At 41.9% G+C, this 20,305-nt stretch overlaps 2 protein-coding genes across 2 annotated transcripts in view; one reads left to right on the plus strand and one right to left on the minus strand.

Moving 5' to 3' along the window:
• The window catches only part of LOC139311736 (zinc finger protein 420-like), a 336,520-nt gene extending 325,405 nt beyond the window's left edge, over positions 1 to 11,115 (minus strand). Inside the window, exons 1-6 of the mRNA XM_070936228.1 lie at positions 11,100 to 11,115; positions 9,617 to 10,210; positions 9,329 to 9,461; positions 9,059 to 9,147; positions 7,935 to 8,061; positions 4,498 to 5,862 (exon numbers count right to left, since the gene is read on the minus strand). Of these exons, the coding sequence (XP_070792329.1) occupies positions 4,498 to 5,862; positions 7,935 to 8,061; positions 9,059 to 9,147; positions 9,329 to 9,461; positions 9,617 to 10,018 (2,116 nt within the window). The 5' untranslated portion in view covers positions 10,019 to 10,210; positions 11,100 to 11,115. The remainder of the gene's footprint in view (positions 1 to 4,497; positions 5,863 to 7,934; positions 8,062 to 9,058; positions 9,148 to 9,328; positions 9,462 to 9,616; positions 10,211 to 11,099) is intronic.
• Positions 1 to 20,305, plus strand: part of LOC139311741 (zinc finger protein 85-like) — a 49,501-nt gene that overhangs the window by 8,669 nt on the left and 20,527 nt on the right. Inside the window, exon 3 of the mRNA XM_070936232.1 lies at positions 19,153 to 19,633. Within this exon, the coding sequence (XP_070792333.1) occupies positions 19,153 to 19,633 (481 nt within the window). The remainder of the gene's footprint in view (positions 1 to 19,152; positions 19,634 to 20,305) is intronic.

Consider the following 20,305-nt stretch of genomic DNA (forward strand, 5'->3'; position numbering starts at 1 on the left):
AGCCTGATTCTGCCTTGATGAAAAGCAAAGGTTGTCCCGAGTAGCTCCATGGAGAGATGGAGGGCAAATAAATTTAATTAATTAAGGTCATCTAAGTCTCTGAGAAGAGACTGGACAGTCATTCGTCTGAAATGGCTCCCCTGCTTGAACAGGGAGCTGGACTAGAAGACTTCCAAGGTCGCTTCCAGCTCTATTCTATTGATTATTTGCATCTCTTCCACTGCATGCAAATCCTGGACTGGTTTTATCACTAGTGGAGCAAAAGGGGAACAGAAAGCAACTGTCAATAATGGATTTTCTCCTCTTGTATTCCTCCTCAGACTGGGAGCTGTAATAACTCCTTTTGCCTATGTCTGTCAGATCTGCCATCTTCAGCTTCTATGCTTTGCAAGCATCCTATCATAAGTGCTAGTGGGGAGGAAAGGGCAATGGAATGTGAAAGTAGAGATGAGAGGGAAGGGAGGAGTGACAGCCTTGACAGAAAACAGGTGTGTGAGAACTGGCATGTACCAGTCTTCAACGACACCTGGTGTCAACTTGCGAAGCATTCCTGACTTGCTCTTGAGTTGCCATCAGCAGGGGGATGGGCAATCAAGTCTCACAGCTGCAGCAAGGAACTTGCATTTCAGTCAAAACAAAGCACATTCCAGCCAGCAACGTCAAGGTCATCTCCACGCAGATCCACAGTGGCCAGAAGGAGGGACTTCTACAACCCGCGAAATCAGTCGGAACCCTGACAACTGGCCTGGGAAAAGAATGTGAAATTACATCAAGCGGTGCCAAACATCTGAACTGTTCCCAGAATATCTAAACGGCACATCGTTGGACAGAGATGGACTGCTGAAGTGGGGTGGGAGGATCAGGGAAAGGGGAAAACGTAACATTTTATGCGGAAATCTTCAGATCTAGTCTCTTTCGCTACAACCACGTAACCTTAAAAGAACATATCATTTCAACCAAATGGAGTCGAGGGCCTTTCCTTCCTAAAGTCCTAAGCTGCAGTAGGCCTGACACTGTTGGCCACTGTTGGAAGTTGGCCATATCAGGAAAGACTCCAAAGTGGACTAGAATTATACTGTATTGATCTAGACTGGCTAACATAACCTTCAAAATTTGACTGATTCCCCTTCCCTCCTTCTTACGGAGATAGACAAGAGTTAGTTTAAGTTATATTAATAACCAGAATTGTTCTGCGCACAATTTATTTGATGTTCTCCTGAAGTTTTCCACTACTGGTAATTATATCTCTAAGAAGAAAAAAATAATAATCTGGAGAATTGTGTCAAAAAATGAGAATGGGACACAATGAATCAATGAAGAGGAATCAAAATGAGATTCACGGTGTTTTGATTTCGAGCATTTCTATTCTTTTTCACCACCATTTCAATTAGAACAATCAACATGCCACCCTGAATCATGGAGCAGGGAGGTTCTCTAAATCAAACAAATAAATCAAAAACAGCAGAACCAGATAAAACAAAATCAAATCAGACCTCCAGGAAAAACTTGTGTTTTATAAAAGTTACACATTCAATAATTACAGATATTATAAAGAGATTAAATTGTTTACAGAGACTGCATAATGAACTCAAAGAAAATAACAAACCTGTGTCTGGAGAGCTGAGACTTCATATAAAAAAACCCCAAAGTTATTATTACTAAACCAAAAACCCTAATTTTATATCTGTATATTCAATTTCTTTTTCTTAAGTGAAGACCTTTGCATGGACCCATTCTATTATTTTCAACCTATTCGTTTATCTTGCCAAAATCAGTTTGAAACTAATGCTTCAAGAATGTCATTCATTTATTGATACTCAAAAAAGATCAGTATAAACTTTAATCAGGGACCTACTGAAGAAGAAAAATGGGAGGCCAATCCTGGGGGAACTTGTTCTTTTACAAATGTCTGGATAAATATCTACGTATCTTTTATAATCTAAAAATAAGATGCACTTTTTTCAGAAGACCTTGGACACTACATAAGGTGTCCAACCAACCTGCTGAACTTCCTGCAGATGCTGAATGATATTGAAAACTGCCTCTCTTTGGGACTTGACTCCTAAACAAGGTCAATATTTTTTAAAAAATTTTATGATTCAACTTAATTAAATCTGGTAGTTTTAAGAATCTGTATTAAAGATAAAGGTAAAGGTTCCCCTCACACATATGTGCCGACTCTAGGAGACGGTGCTCATCTCCGTTTCAAAGCCGAAGAGCCAGCACTGTCCGAACACGTCTCCATGGTCATGTGGCCGGCATGACTAAACGCCAAATACACATAGAACGCTGTTACCTTCCCACCAAAGGTGGTCCCTATTTTTCTACTTGCATTTTTTACATGCTTTCGAACTGCTAGGTTGGCAGAATCTGAAACAAGTAACAGGAGTTCACCCCATTACGCAGCACTAGGGATTCGACCGCTGAACTGCCGACCTTTCAATCGAGTCTTAGCCACTGAGCCACTGCGTCTCCTACAATCAGTATTAGGTGGTCCCATTTAATCAGAGAAGATCTAAAAAAACAAGTTGGGGCAGATCATCATGGAGAAAATCTATCTATGTGATTAAGGGTCAACACTGACTTGATAGTACATCATTAATTGATCAATTTAATAATCAGGGAGCCATCTTCCGTGCCAATAGCAATTTAGAGACCATATTCAATCAAATTGAACTGCAGAAATCTGGCTCTGAGGTTCTAAAGACCTTGAGATTCCATGCATATTAAGGAATTCTGGTATTGCTACAACTTTTCATTCATTCAATGCATTTATGGATCCTGACCTCTGATTTGTGTCACACAAAGTAAAATTTGAACTCTGCTTCTTCCTATACCTTATTTTTAAATAGTATGCTTTGTATAAAGTCACTGCAATTGGAAGGTTTTTCCATATCCCATTCATTTCTATGAAATCTCATCCTAAGCATATTAATCATAATTACGTTTAAAAAGGCAACATTATGAACATTCATCCAGCATTCTCAACTTTATTGTCTTTAATCAGCATAAACATTAAACTGACTCTTTGGACTTTAAATTCTTCTACAATTTTGAGGTAAGCTTATAAGTTGATCACTTTTGTTTAGAGATCACATCCTTAGCTTCTAATACAGCAAATTAAAGGTAAATGGTACCCCTACAGCCAATGTCTGATTGTGATGCTCATCTCCATTTCTTAGCCAAGGGAGCCAATATTGTCTGAAAACATTTCTGTAGTCATGTGACCAGCATGACTATAAACCGAGGTGCATAGAACACTATTAACTTCCCACCTAAGTGGTATCTAGTAATCTATTCAAATTTGCACTCTTTCAAACTGCTAGATGAGCAGTAGCTGGGGCAAGGAATTCACCCCGTTGCATGGTGTTTGGGTCTTGAACGCAGACTGCCAGCCCTCCAGCTAACAAGCTCAGCATCTTTAACTGCTGAGCCATTCTGACCCCTTACAAGCAAATTAGATATTTCTAAAACTATTTTTATGAAACACTGAGGAAAAATAGTATTTCTGCCTTTCTCTGGCACTTTATACATTGCTTGCAGGGGGGGGGGAGAGGGAAGAAAGTCAAAGCAGGGTCAATCCTACCATCTGAAAGCTCAGTAAACTGCACAATCAGCACCGCAGTGGACCCTTAGAAAATCTGGGTGTGGCTCTCAAAGCCTCTTGTAAGGTTGATCATCAGCCTTGACATTGCAAGGAAAATCGTTAAAAATACAAGGGAATAAATATATAGTTGTTATATGTTGATAAGAGAAAGAAACTCAAATGTAGATTTTTTTTTTCCTGGACCCACTGTCTGAAAGGTTGAACACTGCTTATCATCAAAGACTATATACATGTAGTCTTCAACTTACGACCAAAATTGATGTTGCTAAGTGAGACATTTATTAAGCGAGTTTTGCCCCATTTTACAAGCTTTCTTGGCAGAGTTTAAGTGAATCATTCCAGTTGTTAAGTTAGTAACATGGTTGTCAAGTGAATCTGGCTTCCCTATTGGCTTGTCAAAAAGTTGCAAAAGCTGATCACATGATTTCAGGTCACTACAACCATCATAAGTATCAACCAGCTGCCAAGCATCCAAATGACCATCGGGATGCTACAACAGTCATGTGAAAAACGGACACAAGTCCCCCTTTTCAGTGCCGTTGTAACTTTGAACAATTATTAAATGAACAGTTGTAAGTCAAGAACTACCTGTATAATCTCAGGGAAGGAATATTACCAACTTTCTAACCTATGTGGTCATCTCTCTTTAAGGTCAAGTAACCAGAATATTCTCATTGAAGCACTTGGTTTTTTCCATGCTGTTTCTGATATGGGCTATCAAGTCACAAGAATGAAAGGTCTCACCCCATTTTAAGCATTTATATAGTTAAATCCCATTGTGGCTCTCTTGTGGGAAGTAAGGTGACAACTCTGTGTAAAACATATTCCACATTCTAGGCATTTATATTGTTTCTCCCTTGTGTGGATTGTTTTATGGGAAGCAAAGGTGCTGGGATGATTAAATCTTTTCCCACACTCTAGGCATTGGTAGGGTTTTTCCCCCGTGTGAATTCTTTTGTGGTAAGTAAGGTAACTGCTTGTCCTGAAACTCTTTCCACAGTCCATGCACTTATATGGCTTCTCCCCTGTATGGATCCTTTTGTGGGATGTTAAAGAACTGTTTGTACTGAAGCTCTTTCCACACTCGGTACATTTATATGACTTCTCCCCAGTGTGGATAGTTTTATGAGAAGTAAGGGTATTGGAATGAGTGAAACTCTTTCCACATTCCATACATTTATAGGGTTTCTCTCCCGTGTGGATCCTTTTATGGGAAGTAAGATCTGTGCTCCTCGTGAAGCTCTTTCCACACTCCATACATTTATGTGGTTTTTCTCCTCTGTGAATACTTTTATGGGTTCTAAGGTTACTGGAGTGATTGAAGCTTTTCCCACACTCCATGCATTTATACGGTTTCTCTCCTGTGTGGATCCTTTTGTGAGAAGTAAGGCTATTGCATCGGCTGAAGCTCTTTCCACATTCCATGCACTGATAGGGCTTCTCCCTTTTGTGGATTGTTTCATGAGAAAGAAGGCTTCTGGAGTGACTGTAGCTCTTTCCACATTCTAAGCATTTAAACGGCTTCTCCCCGTTCTTTTGTGTGTGAGTTCTTTTATGGGAAATCAGTGTATCGTTCCTTGTGAAACTTTTTCCACATTCCATACACTGATACAGTTTCTCCCCAGTGTGGATCCTTTTATGATAGATAAGGCTACTGCATTGGCTAAAACTCTTTCCACATTCCATGCATTTATATGGTTTCTCTTTCGTGTGGATCCTTTTATGGGAAATAAGTATGTCATTTCTCGTGAAGCTCTTTCCACACTCAGTGCATTTATATGGTTTTTCCCCTGTATGAATTCTTACATGGGCGGTAAGTTTATCATTCCTTGTGAAGCTCTTTCCACACACTATACATTTACATGGATTCTCATCAGTGTGTTTCCTTGGATGGGAAACAAGGTTACTGGAGTAGTTACAGTTGTTTTCATAGTCCTTACATTCAAATGCTTTCCCCCCCATCTCATCTCTCCAATGAGGAGGGCAGTTCTGATTATACCTGTTCCCCTCCTGTCTCCATTCACATGGGTTACTGAAATATTGTCCCATCCTCTCTCTATTAAGACCTTCTTGGGCCAGCAAGTCATAGATTTCCAGAGATAAAAGAGGAAGATTTTTTCCCTGTTGATCGTTTAGCTGGATTCCGTCTTCACTTTTTGGTTGCCATTGATTCTCTTCTCCCACTTCAACTTTTAGAATCTGTATGGGTGCCTCTTCTGATTCCTGATAAATCTCATTCTTCCATTCACTGCCTGCTTGAGAGAGAAAGAAACGGGGGAGGGGGGGATCCAGTTAAGCCATCTACTGAAATCATTCCTTTTTTCTGATTTATCTCTAGGTAGTACATTTAGTTTAATTAAAAGAAGGAGTAGGGGAGACACATGAACAGTCTTCCAGTATTTGAGGGGCTGCCAAAAAGAAGAGGGGGTCAACCTATTCTTCAAAGCACCTCAAGGCAGGACAAGAAGCAATGGATAGAAACTAATCAAGGAGAGAAGCAACCTAGAACTAAGGAGAAATTTCCTGATAGTGAGAATAATTAATTAGTGGAACAACCTGCCCCCTGAAGTTGTAGGTGCTCCAAAACTGGAGGTTTTTAAGAAGAAATTGGACAACCATTTTCTGATATGATATATAGGGTCTCCTGCCTAAGCAGGAGGATGGACTAGAACATCTGATGTCCCTTCCAACTGTTATTCTGTATTCTCCTAAGTATCTCACATTTTATTTTAATGGAGAGATCCATATTGTCAGGGGTGGGTTCTAAAATATTTTACTACCGGTTCTGTGGACATAGCTTATTTTGGGGAGTGGCTTGATGGTCATGTGACATTTAGGATTTAGCAGTGGTACTGATCTACCAGGCTTTTAACTGCTTGCAGAGCTGTACCGATCTACCCATTTATTTTTGCAGGCACTGATCTATTCATGTATTTTTGCAGGCACTGGTCTACCCATTTATTTTTGCACTGATCTACTCATTTGTTTTCTTTTAACACTGATCAGCTGTAGGGCGGCCCTTTGAAGCCCCGCAGCTAAACAGTTTTTTTCCCTCTAGCCATCAACTGGGACTCAGGAGGCAGCAATAGATTGGGGGTGGGGCCAAATAAAAGGTAAGAATAATGCGGGGGTGGGGGGGGCGGGGGGGCAGAACCGGTTCGGTGACGTCATATCATCACCGCTACCGGCTCGGCGGAACCGGGCGGACCCGGGAGGAACCCACCACTGTATATTGTTAGTGAGCAAGAAACTATTTTCTTTATTCACTGGTTCTATGCTATGCATGATTCATTTAATAAATTTAATAAATAAATAAATAAATAAATTTCCTATTGATTTTTTCTTTAAATTCAATGTAATTTCAAGAATGGGTTTTAATTTTTGTTCACAACCCTCAGAGTAGATTGGTATTTATTTTTGGGAGTAAACTCCCAGGATCCCTTTTCTGGTAGAGATCCTTTTCTTGCCAGTAGAGATCCTTTTAAGCAAGATGTGATATCTGGCTTTTGATTGTCAATACGTATTAGCTAAACTTCCACTTAAAAAATTTAACAGTCAGGATGATCTACTGGTTAGGGAATATCACGGAAGAAACAAAATATATTCTTCTAACTAATTGTGATATCGAACTATAGGTAGTCTTCGACTTACAACCACAATTGAGCACAAAATTTCTGTTGCTAAAGGAGACATTTGTTAAGTGAGTTCTGCCCCATTTTACTACCTTTCTTGCCATAATTGTTAAGTGAATCACTACAGTTGTTAAGTTAGCAACATAGTTAAATAAATTTGGTTTTTCCATTGATTTTGCCTGTCAGGTTACATAAGGTGATCATATGACCCCAGGACACTGCAACAGTCATAAATATGAGTCAGTTGCCAAGCATCTGAATTTTGATCACATGACTGTGGGAACGCTGCGAAGGTCTTAAGCAGAGGTGAAATCCAATTTTTTTTTACTACCGGTTCTGTGGGCGTGACTTGGTGGGCGTGGTGTGTCTTGGTGGGTGTGGCAGGGGAAGGATACTACAAAATCTCCATTCCCTCCCCACTCCTGGGGGAAGGATATTGCAAAATGTCCATTCCCACCCCACTCTGGAGCCAGCCAGAGGTGGTATTTGCCGGTTCTCCAAATTACTCAAAATTTCCGCTACAAATTCTCCAGAACCTGTCAGAATCTGCTGGATTTCACTCCTGGTCTTAAGTGTGAAAAACTGTCATAACTCATGTTTTTCAGTGCCGTTATAACTTCAAACAGTCACTAAATGAACTGTTTTAAGTCAAGGACTACCTGTATTTGGAGAAATTACAAAAAGGGATTATTTACCCAGAGAAGCCACATTCCTAGACATCTCCAGCATGACCTCCCCATGTAGAGCTTTTTGATCAGAATCTAGCAGACCCCACTCCTCCTCGGTGAAGCAGATGGACAACTCCTTGAAGGATATGGAACCCTGAAAGAGAAGCAAAAGTTTCTTACTAATAGGAAAGCTGGGAGAAATCAAATTCTCTCACGAGACCTGTGAAGGAGTGGCATTCATAAACCTTTTTCTGGCTGTTTTCAGAATTTGAGAGAGTAAAAGGAAAGGTTTCCTTCTCCATCCTCCCTTGACACCATCAGGGTCCGAAAGGTTGATTAACTTCATTGCATCTCCCATGATTCAGTGCCCGTGAAGGCCCAAATCACAGATTTGTTCTGGATACTTCGGTTCCAGCTCTGCCTTCCATCCCTCAGAGCTGCTCCAGTTCTATCTTTTCATTCAAATTGATGGAATTAGCAGAGATGGCTAAATTGTCTGCTTTGATTAAAAAAAAGAACAACATTCATTTTGTTTCTACTTGGAAATTGCTTTTGGATTTTTGTGTTTTGGGGGGGAAATGAAACTTCCATCCCAAAGATTTTGCTGATTAGAAAGAATTGTTGTTATATAAATGTCTGATAGAGATAGGTAGGTAGGTAGGTAGGTAGATAGATACCGTGTTTTCCCGAAAATAAGATCCTGTCTTATATTTTTTTGAACCCTGAAATAAGCGCTTGGCCTTATTGCCATATACTCAAAAGCCAATTGGACTTATTATCAGGGGATGTCTTATTTTGATGGAAACAGGGTAGATATAGAGATAGCTAGATAGCTAGATAGATAAGCCATTTCTACAAGTTTTATATATATGAGAAGTCAATACTTTTCTTCCCCCCCTCTTTTACCCTACATTTTTTCTCTTCCTATTTCCTCCCTTGTTTTCCCTTTATTTTCTTCTTTTTGTATATCTGTACTTTATATTTTGATAAACTAATAAAATATTTGAACATATAAGCAAAGAACAAGCCACACGGACCTCTTGAGGTATAAAGTGTCTCATGTTGGAACAGAGGTTGAAATGTAGGTGGGGGATGCTTCTTGCCTTAACCATATTTGCATTTTTTGGGGGCACAGGAAATTTTCTTCCTACCTGTGCTGAAAGCCCAACATCTGTTTCTGCTTCATTGGAAAGATACGTTTCTCCTACCACCAGCTGGTATATGTCTCTGTTCTCTGCCCCTGAAAGATGGAGGAAATAAGATACTTTTTAAAAAAAAAATGCTGTATAAATTCAGGGAAAAACTATAAATAAATGCTATTGTGGAACACAGGACCATGAGCTGATTTTAAAAAATAAGGAATAAAAACCCTCTGAGTGCTCTTAAGAACTTCACTATAACAGAAGGGATCCCTCCCTTACCTGGTGACATGTCTCGATTCAGATCCTTTAGAGAAATTCCCCCAATTGAATTGTTCTGACAAGGATTTAACAGATCAATTCTTGTCTTAGGATGCTCAGCCATCAAATCCTGAACTGGCATCTCTATTGGCAACTGTGAAGAAGAGCAAAGAAAGATGTTAGAAGTACCACATGTGGGAACACAGAAACACAGAACAACCCACTTTCAAAAATATATGCGCGTGGAAAAATGCCCCAATAATTTCACACTGACATTATTCCCTCACTTGTAAACAATTAGATTTGCACCTCTCCTTGCTCCTTCTCCTCTGTCTGACTCAGGAGGAAGCCTTCAGCCAGAGCCACTGCCTGGGGACTGGTCTCAGCTCCACATTCCCGCACCCAATTCTCCATTTCCAGAGGCAGAATGGCCAGGAACTGCTCCAGGACTACCAAATCCAGCATCTGGGCTTTTGTATGTTTTTCTGGGTTCAGCCACTGATTGCAAAGATGGTGGAGATGGCTGCAGATTCCTCGGGGACCCTCAGCATCCTGATAGCGGAGTTCCCTGAAGAGTTGACTCTTTGTGCAGAAAGTAATTGTTTTTTCACTCTGGATCCTCTGTCCTGCCTTTTTTTGTTCTATTGCAGTCCTCTCCTGAAGAGGATCACAAAGTGCCAGTCCTTCCCAAGCTGGTTTTCCTGGGTTCATGTTCCCTCTGGGCTCAACTGCACCCTCTAATGAGTGAAAATCTTCAAAGCTACTTTTGTTCACAGAACCAGAATGTCATAAAAACTCCGATGAGAAATTTAACGGTGTCATTCATTCATCTTTGCTGCTCTATTCTTTTTGTCTCCATGCAAGAAAGACCTTCAGAGGATGAAGTTCCTTCTTATTCCCAACCTGCAATGGAAAATAATGCAAAGGAGCATCAGTTTTTTGAAGACTCACTTCCAAGGGTATGCCTAAGAGGTTGCCACAAAGAAGAGGGGAGTCAACCTATTCTCCAAAGCATCTGAAAGCAGGACAAGAAGCAATGGATGGAAATGAATCAAGGAAAGAAGCAACCTAAAACTAAGGAAAACTTTCATGACAAAACAAGTAATCAGTAGAACAATTGTGCTCCAACACTGGAGGATTTTAAGGAGAGATTGGACAACCATGGTACTGGGCAGGGGTCCCCAACCCCCAGTCCATGCACTGGCACTTGTTCGCAGCATGCCAGAAACCAGCTGTGCAAAGAAATGAATCCTCATCCACAGGATGCAGGCAGCACATGAAACCATGCAGTCCGTGGAAAAACCTCTCTCCATGGAACCGGTCCCTGGAGCCCAAATGTTTGGGGACTGCTGGTATAGGGCTTCCTGCCTTAACAGTGGGTTGGACTAGAAGACCTCCAAGGTCCCCACCAACTCTTTTCATCTTGTTGGGAATCTCCTGCCTTTCAAGCCTTCCCACTTCATGAAGGAGGGTATTTCTCACTCTGATTGAAGGGGATTCTTTGGGCAGATCCAGCAGAGCAATTCCCCGGAGTCAGGATCTTCCTACTTTGGGGCCCCACAAATGGGGTCCCTCAGCCCCCCCCCAAAAAAGTCAGGGGAGTTGCAGCCTTGCAGCTTGCTCCCTGGATCTGCAGTGGGAGGCCCTGAAGCGACTCCAACAGGGAAGGGGCACAAGCCGGAGTCACTCCAGCGTGTGAGAGAGCAGAGAGGGAGAGGCAGCCAGGTCAAGGGATTTCCCCTCAGAGATCCGCCCCTCCCCCCCCCCTCGCAATTGCGCACCCCTCACCCACCAGCGGCAGTCTCCTCTCAAAGCTCTGAGAGAAGAGAGGCGATCCTGCGTCCGGCTCCGCCCACGCCCAGGACAGGCAGCCGAGACTCCCAACCGCCCGCTCGGTAAGTGGACGGCTTCTTCGCAGAGGCGCGTGCCCACCGCGGCGGCGCCGGGATTGGCCCGAGGGGAGGACGGTTGGCCAATGGGAGCGCACCGCGGTTGAAGGCGGCTGCGGTTGCTGTGCAGACTGGGCTGTCCGTTGCTCGCGCGAAGTTTTTTGTTTGTTTGTTTTTTTAACGCGGTGTCTGCGCTCCCCTCAGCTCCCTCAGACTGAGCAACGGATTCAGTCTGTGAAGGCGGCGCGGCAGAAGCGTGTACGGTTGCCGGGCTGCTGGAGGTTTTTTCCCTCCGTTATTGAGAATTTTTTCGAAGTTTTTTTTTTTTTTCATCTTGGCTCGTTTCTATTCTTGGCTGAGGGACCTGCGCTCCCCGCAGCTCCTTCAGACAGAGTGGCTTTCTAAACCCGCTCAAAGGTGGGAGGGCAGAATTCAAAGCCTCATTTGAAGGGTGATGCTAGAAATTGGGAAGCAGGAAGAAGGACTCCCCCTGGGAGAAATATAGGGGTCCTGAAGGGGCTTAGGAGACAAAGATTGTCAGAAGACGACTCACTGGCAACACAGAGGGAGAAGGCAGTGACCAAGTATAGGTCTTGAGGCTCCTTTGCTTTTCCCCTGTGAAGTCCTTCCCTCCTGAAAAGATATAAAAAGAGGCAATTAAATTTCCTGCCATAAAGAAGAGAGGGGTCAACCTAGTCTCCAAAGCACCTGAAGGCAGGACAAGAAGCAACGGATGGAAATTAATCAAAGACACAAGCAACCTAGAACTAAGGAGAAATTTCCTGACAGAACAATTAACCAGTGGAACACCTTGCCTCCAACAATGGAAGAATTCTATTCTATTCTAATTCTATTCCTATTCTATTCATCTGTGAATGAGGGGGGATTGGGCAGCCATATCCCCATCCCAAATGTCATTCCCAGCTATTTCTTTCTGCAGTGAGATCTCCCTACAGAACCCTGCAAGCTCACTTTGTACCAAAGTAAGGAAAATTGGATTTATGTGAAGGTTGAAAAGATAAGGAAAAACTTTTCCCCCCTCTCCCAGCGATTTCTAAAAAAAAAAAAAAGAGCGAGCTTAGGAGATAAGAATAGCTTCTACAGGTAGTCCTCGACTTACCACAATTGAGCCCAAAATTTATGTTATTAAGTGAGACATTTGTTAAGTGAATTATGCCCCCTTTTACCACTTGTCTTGCCTTAGTTGTTAAGTGAATCACTGCAGTTGATAAATTGGTAATCTGGTTAAGTGAATCTGACTTCCCCATTGACTTTGCTTGTCAGAAGGTCACAACAGTGTAGCATGTGACCTTGGGACACAGCAATGGTCATAAATGTGAACCAATTGCCAAACGTCTGAATTTTGATCACATGATTATGGAGATGCTGCAAAGGTGGTAGCTGAAAAAATGGTCATAAGTCGCTTTTTTCGGTGGCGTTCTAACTTTGAATGATCACTATGTGAACACTAAGTCGAGGACCACTTGTATTTGAGGGAGTTATCTGCATCTTCCCACTCAGCAAAGAAGATAGTCCTCGACTTAGATCTTTTATTGTGCCCCATGCAAAGAAAATGTGGAATATTCACTCCAAGCCTTTACGAGCAATAATGGATCAAATGTGGGGGGACGGGACCCAACTGTTGGGGTCTCAGAGTTTAGGCAACCACGAAGGCCAGCTATATCTTAGTGGCTTCCCCCTTTTCCCGGGCTTTCTCGTCCAACAGCTCCCCTGCTTTTTCTGCAGTGATACGGTGGCAACTTTCGCTTTCCATCCGGAGGGAGCCGCATTCACTCCGGTTGCGTGCTTGGGAACAATCCTCCTGCGAGCCGAAAGACTTCTCTCTAACATGCACGGCTGGAGTTCTGAGCAGGAAGACAGGAAGTTAGTGTCTGGACTCTCTAGGAAAAAGCCATCTTCCACTGACACTTCCGGGAAGGAAAGACTCGGGAACGCCTTGCTTTGGTGCACGGAGATTCGGTGTGGTTGGAAGCGCCTTCTTAACGCCCTGCGACGGTATCTGTGTTGCTTCACAAGAAGCAGATATTCTGATGAGACTGAGCTCCGCGGTTGGCATGCAGTTTTCAGCCTAGATCGCAGGGGCTAGGAAAACGGGTGGATCGTACTTCCCCCATTGTGCTTACCCAGAGGCTGGCTGGTTGACGGTTTATGTATTCCTGAAGGTTGTAGCCTCTGGTTCTTCCCCTTTCAAGGGATGCGGGCAGGGAAACGGGCAATTTGTTGCATCTCAGGAGAGAGGGCTGTCCTGAGCAAAGCATGCATTGTCTGCAGAACGCATGAATTTATATATCAAGAGGTTTCAGCTGATCTCAGAAAGTTTCAACAAACGCTATGGGTTTGTTAACAAAGTATAGATCTTTTTGTAAAACTATGTAAAGTTATTGAAGAGTCTGCTTTTAATTATTTTTTAAAAGACAACTTTGATCCTTTCATCCTGCGTTTGATTTCAGGTGTAGAGCTGCTTATGGGGGCTAGAATCAGTGGTGGGATTCAAAAATTTTTACTACCGGTTCTGTGGGCGTGGCAGGGGAACTGCAAAATCTCCATTCCCACCCCACTCCATGGGAAGATTAGTGCAAAATCCCCATTTCCTCCCGATCAGCTGGGACTTGGGAGGCAGAGAATTGATGGGGGCTGGGCCAGTCAAAGGTGATATTTACCGATTCTCCAAACTACACCAAATTTCCGCTACCAGTTCTCCAGAACTGGTCAGAACCTGCTGAATATTACCTCTGGCTAAAATACTGTATGTAAAAGATACAAAATTAACCAAGAAAAGCCCTTCGGAGATCAGTGTAGAGTCCTGCTGAGAGACTAACAGGATAACAGAGTTGGAACTTGGAAGAGACCTTGGAGGTCTTCTAATATAACTCCCTCCTCAAGCAAGAAACCCTATACCATTTAAGGCAAAATGAGTGTCCAATCTTTTCTTGGCTTTCAGGCTGATAAAACTACCTTGTACTCAAATCTCTCAAGTATTCTCAGAGCAAAGATTTGCTTGCAATGAGAAAATTCTGTTTAGGAGAAATAGAGCCCAGTCTCCCATCTGAAAAGCCCTTTGGTAGTAAATGTTCTCCCCAAACATTAACTCTGGTTAAACATTATTAGGAAAAAAATTGAAAATTGTCGGGGTTAGGACAATTCTGTCATATATTAATATTCTTTTTTTTTCTTTTGATCACAGATTGGGAGCTTGATGTATGCTGTTTTATCTGCAAACTTCCTGTTTCCATTGACACAAAAACTTGTCACCAAAGAGAGCTCAGTGATCTGTTTGGATTCCTCACTGGACCTTTTCAGACATTCTGATTTTATAGATGGAAGAAGGTTTAGAGACTTTTTACCCATTGGGAATTTCAATTGAGCATAGATGGAAAATGGAAAGAAAAAGATTAGAATGTGAGGGAATAGCAGTACACCCTCTCCTTCCGAGGGAGACCAGTCTGAACATTTGGGAAACATGCAAGCAGAAGATCCCAGATGAAGAAAAAATCAGCGCTGACATCCAGCGACAAATGTTTAGAAAGTTCTGCTACCAGGAGACTAAGAGCCCCCGAGAAATATGCAGCCACCTTCATTATCTTTGCTCCCAGTGGCTGCAGCCAGAGAGAAATTCAAAGTCACAGATACTGGACATGGTGATCCTGGAGCAACTCCTGGCCATCCTGCCCCCAGAGATCAAGAACTGGGTCAAGGAATGTGGAGTGGAGACTAGTTCTCAGGCAGTGGCTCTGGCAGAAAGTTTTCTTCTGAGCCAAGTGGAGGAGAAGAAGCAGGAAGAAATGAAGGTCTGATTGGTTCCGAAGGAGTGATAATATCTCAAAGTTTAAACATGCAGTCCCTCCAAACCATTTTAGAGCTGGCCATATACCGTATTTTTCAGAGTATAAGACGCACCTTTTCCCCCCCCTAAAAGTGGGTGAAGATTTAGGTGCATCTTATAGAGCGAAAATGGGTGTTTTTGGCCTCCCAAACCCTCCGCGTGTCACATTTTTGCCCTCCCTGGCCCCCAGAAGCACTCTGCAGTAGTCTGCACAGCCCGTTTTCACCAAAAAACGGGCCCGTTTTTGGGCTCCCAAGCCCTCCATGCATCGTGTTTTCACCCTGCCCCGCCCCCAGAAGCACTCTGCAGGCCAAAAACAGGCATGTTTTTGGCAAAAACAAGCCATGCGGAGCATTGCAGAGTGCTTCTGGGGGCCTGGGAGGACGGAAATCCAATATACGAAGGCCAAAAACTATTTCTTTCTTGTTTTCCTCCAGTAAATTTAGGTGTGTCTTATAGTCCGGTGCATCTTATAGTCCGAAAAATACAGTAATAGTCTTGACTTAGGCCAGCCTTAAATTGGAGGGATCCTGTTCTTATTAGTAAAGCTAGATGGGAGCTTAAAAGCTCCTCAGTCCTTTCAGTTATTAATTGTATGTATAAGGAAGGAGTATAACTTCTTAAAGTGTTTGTTGCCTTTTCTGAAACATTTCCCAGGAGTTGGGAGAAACCCAAGCTCTTTTCCCACAGATGAATCTGGAGTAGAAGGGGAGGTGGGGTGAAAGTTGGAAATACATTTTGTCCAATTTCTGTTAAACCCATTCCCTTCTGATGTCTGCAGTTGCAAGTGAAGACGTCCTGTCTTAATTTGGTCACTGAATGCTCTGAAGCAAGAGGGAATCTGTTCAAACCTCGTAGGGATCTATTTTTAGGAGACATCTCACAAAAGGATCTAGTTCAGGACAGACCACCAGGTAAGGAATTTGTTCTAATGGCAAAAAGTTATCAAGAGCTCTCCAAACTACGGGTAATTCTCAACTTACAACCATTTGTTTAGTGATAGTTTGAAGTTGAAAAAAGTGACTGTTTTTCATACTTATGACCGGTGCAGCATCCCTGTGGTCTCGTGATTTAAATTTGGGTGCTTGGCAACTGGTTCGTATTTATGATGGTTGCAATGTCCTGGAATTATGTGATCACCTTTTGTGACTTTTCACAAAGAAAGTCAAAGGGGAAATCGGATTCACTTAACAACTGTGGCAAGAAAGGTCATAAAATGGGACAAAATTCACATAACAACTTTCTTGCTTAGCAATGGAAATTTTGGGCTCAATTGTGGTCATAAGTCAAGGACTACCTGTACTTTCATTCATGAGCTTCTTTTGCAATCAAACTTTGCCTCTCTTGACACAAAATATTTAGCTTCCCCCAGAACATACCGTATTAAGTATATTCTTTAAAAATGTCCATTTCTTTTCATCTTTGTCCTCCCCACAGAGAACAAAACAGTGATTCAGCTCCCATTGGAAAATCAAGCTTCTCTTTCTGGTGGAGTGGAAACGGGGGCTGCCCTTCCAGCTCAGGTAGGAAGAAATTTTTCCCCATACTCAGAACTGCGTATGTGATTTAGTCAAGATGCATCCCTTCTACTGCTAAAACTATTTATAATCTAGAAACAGTCCTTTTCCTGACCAGTAACACTGTATGAATAAGCTTCACTTGATCAGCTGCCATCCAACCACTTTCTGGAATAGAGCAGCTCTGATGGATGCGAGAAACAGCTCAGGATGGGGAAGATCTAGAATGATATTTTATTCGTGCATTCAGTAGATCAAATCCTGTGGAAGCATTAATCAGCCTTTGTACAGTTAATCAGCCTTTATGTCCGATGTGATTTCAGCCAGTGGATGTGAGCTATGTCCACTTATTTCCTTAATTCTGAAACTTGCCAGAAAAAAAATCTTGTTTATTTTATTGCAAGCTTCTGCTCTGAGGATTTCTAAGAGGTCTTAAAAGATTCCTCAATCTGTCTCTTAATAAAGGATTTCTTTATTCCTCTTTCAGGATTCCATAGCCTTCAAGGAGGTGGTCATCTATTTCACCAAGGAGGAGTGGGCTCTGCTAGACCCTGATCAGAAAGCTCTCCATGAAGAAATCATGTTGGAGACTTGCAGGAATATGGCTTTTCTAAGTAAGAGCCTCTTTGCTTTCTGTTCAAATAGTTGGATTAGGTATTTTTTAGTTGGACAGAACCTGTTTATTTGTAGTTCTCTGACCTTCCTGGTAGGCCAGATCAAGGAACAGATCTGGTGGGAATTTCACAAATTCTGGTTTATTATTGTGCAATGTAGTAACAGAAACTTGAAAGTTTCTCTTTATGCTCTCTCCTACTAAACAAAGTTAAGGCAGGGTTATTTTGCATTCCTATTTCACACTTGCTTCAATCTCAGTTAGATCATCCCTAAATTCCTTCAGTAGACATAATACCCAGATATATATGTTGCATATTGGGCTGAATGGAAGGTGGTGTATTGCAGGGGTTTTGACATGCTGTCTGGAGGCTCACAGAATCTGAGTGGACCAAAACAGGCGCACACTCAACTCAAGAAAGATAGAATTGCGCCAATCTAAAAATCAGCAAGTTCTAGAATGATTGTCCCAAAAGTGCTTTTCCAAAAGGCAATTGGACTTCCTTGGTATTTTCTTGAAAACATTTCACTTCTCATCGAAGAAACCTCTTCAGTTCTGAAGCAGCTTCTTGGATGAGAAGTGAAACGTTTTCAAGGAAAAAAACAAGAAAATCTAGTTGCCTTTTGGAAAAGCACCTTTGGGACAACCATGACCTGGATGATTGAGAATCTCCATAGACACTTCTAGAATAATTCAAATTTTGATTGTAGGTGGGATTGTGCTCCACACAATAATACAATGACCTTCAATTTGACAGCAGTGGTAATGGATGGTGGCAGTGGTGGAATTCAAATTTTTTTACTACCAGTTCTGTGGGCATGGCCTAGTGGGTGTGGCAGGGGAAGGATACTGCAAAATCTCCATTCCCACCCCACTGGGGCCAGTTCTCTAAACTACTCAAAATTTCCGCTACCGGTTCTCCAGAACCTGTCAGAACCTGCTGAATAGCACCCCTGGATGGCGGCCATATGCCATGTAGGTATTTGCCCAGCTTTAGTAGGTCTGCCTGTTGCAGCTTTTAGTGGAAATAAAGTTTCTGTGAATGGTTGCTCATATTCTTGTCATTTCTTAGCTAGATTACTGCAGCTCACTCTACACGCAGCTGGCCTTGAAGACCAACCAAAAGCCTTAGGTTCAAACATACTGCTGTATTATAATAGCTATGCTAAGAAGCTGCACTGGATATCAGTTGCTTTCTAGATGCAATTCAAGGGTTTTGTTGTAATTTATAAAGCCATGAACATGTCCCTAAGACATTAAGTGCTAGAAAGAAGTACAGTAATATCTTGGTTTCAAATGCTTTGAAACTCATTGAATTTGGTACTCAATTCATTTTGATACAAAAAGTTTCTCCTGGTAGTCATTATTTGCTTGGTGCACAACACACAAGTTAGAACCTGTCAGTGTCAGATGTCTTTTGAATCACTACATTATTCCTTATGGGAACATTTTTGTTTGGTACTCATTGCGGCTCCCGGAGCCAATTAATGATGAGTGCCAAGGTACCACTGTACTTCTTTACACAAAGTAATAATAATTTAGAATATTCTGTTTTAGTTCATTCTTTTTCTCCCAAATAGGTAACGAGCGGAAGAATAAACAAGAAACAGAGATAGAGCCATTGCGAGTCATCAAGGTTGAAGTGGGAGAAGAGATATTTCAAAATCAGTGCCCATCAAAAAATCAAGAGAAAATTCAAGTAAACAGTCAGAGGCATAAAAATGCTTCTTCGTGTCCTAAAATCTATGACTTCCTGAGCTCAAAAGATATTAAAACAGAGAGAAGACGACAAAGTATAGATTTTCAGAAAATATTTGAAGATCAATCAGATTTAAATAAACAACACGAATGGAAAGATGATGAGGAAAAGTACAAGAGGTTTTGCTCTTTTACTTTGCATCAACAAGAGTATATGGGAAAGCAACCATTTAAATGCAAGGTATGTAGGAAAAGCTTCAGCAGGTACAGTAAAATTATTGCACACGAAAGAATCCACACAGGGGAGAAGCCATTTAAATGTATGGAATGTGGTAAGAGTTTTACTCAGAGTAGTCACCTTACTTCCCATATAAGGATCCACACAGGGGAGAAGCCTTTTAAATGCTTGCAATGTGGAAAGAGCTTTACTCAAAATAGTCACCTTACTTACCATAAAAGGCTTCACTCAGGGGAGAAACCGTATAAATGCACCGAGTGTGGAAAGAGCTTTGCTGATTCCAGTTCCCTTCTTGTGCATAAAAGGATCCACACCGGGGAGAGACCTTATAAATGCACGGAATGTGGCAAGAGCTTCACCCTGAGTAGTCACCTTACTTCCCATAAAAGGATCCACACAGGAGAGAAACCATTTCAGTGTGTGGAATGTGGAAAGAGCTTTAGAACAAAGGGTTCTCTTAAATTTCATAAAAAGATCCATACAGCGGAAAGACCATATATATGCATGGAATGCGGAAAGAGCTTCAAGCGGATTGCTGATCTAACTCGACATGACAGAACACATGAAAAGAAGTTCCATACAAATCTACCAGGCGTGGTAAAAGCTTCCATAACAGCAGATACCTTGCTTTGTGTGAAAGTAGAACAGCCATTTGAATGCAGACAGTGTGGGGATGAGCTTCCCATTGATTATGTTGACTAATTATTAATAAAGGAGAGTATTTTTTAAATTTTAATAATTAATAAAGGAAACGACCATATTTTTCAAACTATAAGACACACCTTTCCCCCCCCCAAAAGAGGTGAAAATCTGGGTGCATCCCGCCCAGCTTCTCAAATGGAGGTTTCAGAGACTAAAAAAAACATCAGAAACGAAGCTTCAGAAAAAAAGCCTTCAAACAGCTTCAGAATAAAAGCATCAGAAACAGGCTTTTTTTCTGAAGCTCTGTTTCAGAGGCAGAAAAAAAAGCAAGGCACAGAGCTCACAACCAATAAACCTGTTGCTAAAATTCACCTCTCAGAACAGCTGATTGGGGGTATTCCAGGAGGCCAATCCTATACTCCGAAAAATAGGTAATTATAAGCAATGAAGTGTGTCAGCTCTTAGCAACCACAGATGAATTTTCTCCATTCGAGCCTGTCCTGAGGTTTGGATATTAATCACCACAAATAATTCCTACAAAGGAAATGCTGTATAAA

This window comes from Pituophis catenifer, unplaced genomic scaffold (genome assembly GCF_029215685.1).
Source record: "Pituophis catenifer annectens isolate HBS135680 unplaced genomic scaffold, rPitCat1.0.hap2 SCAF_2, whole genome shotgun sequence".
In the NCBI taxonomy this organism is placed as follows: Eukaryota; Metazoa; Chordata; class Lepidosauria; order Squamata; family Colubridae; genus Pituophis; species Pituophis catenifer.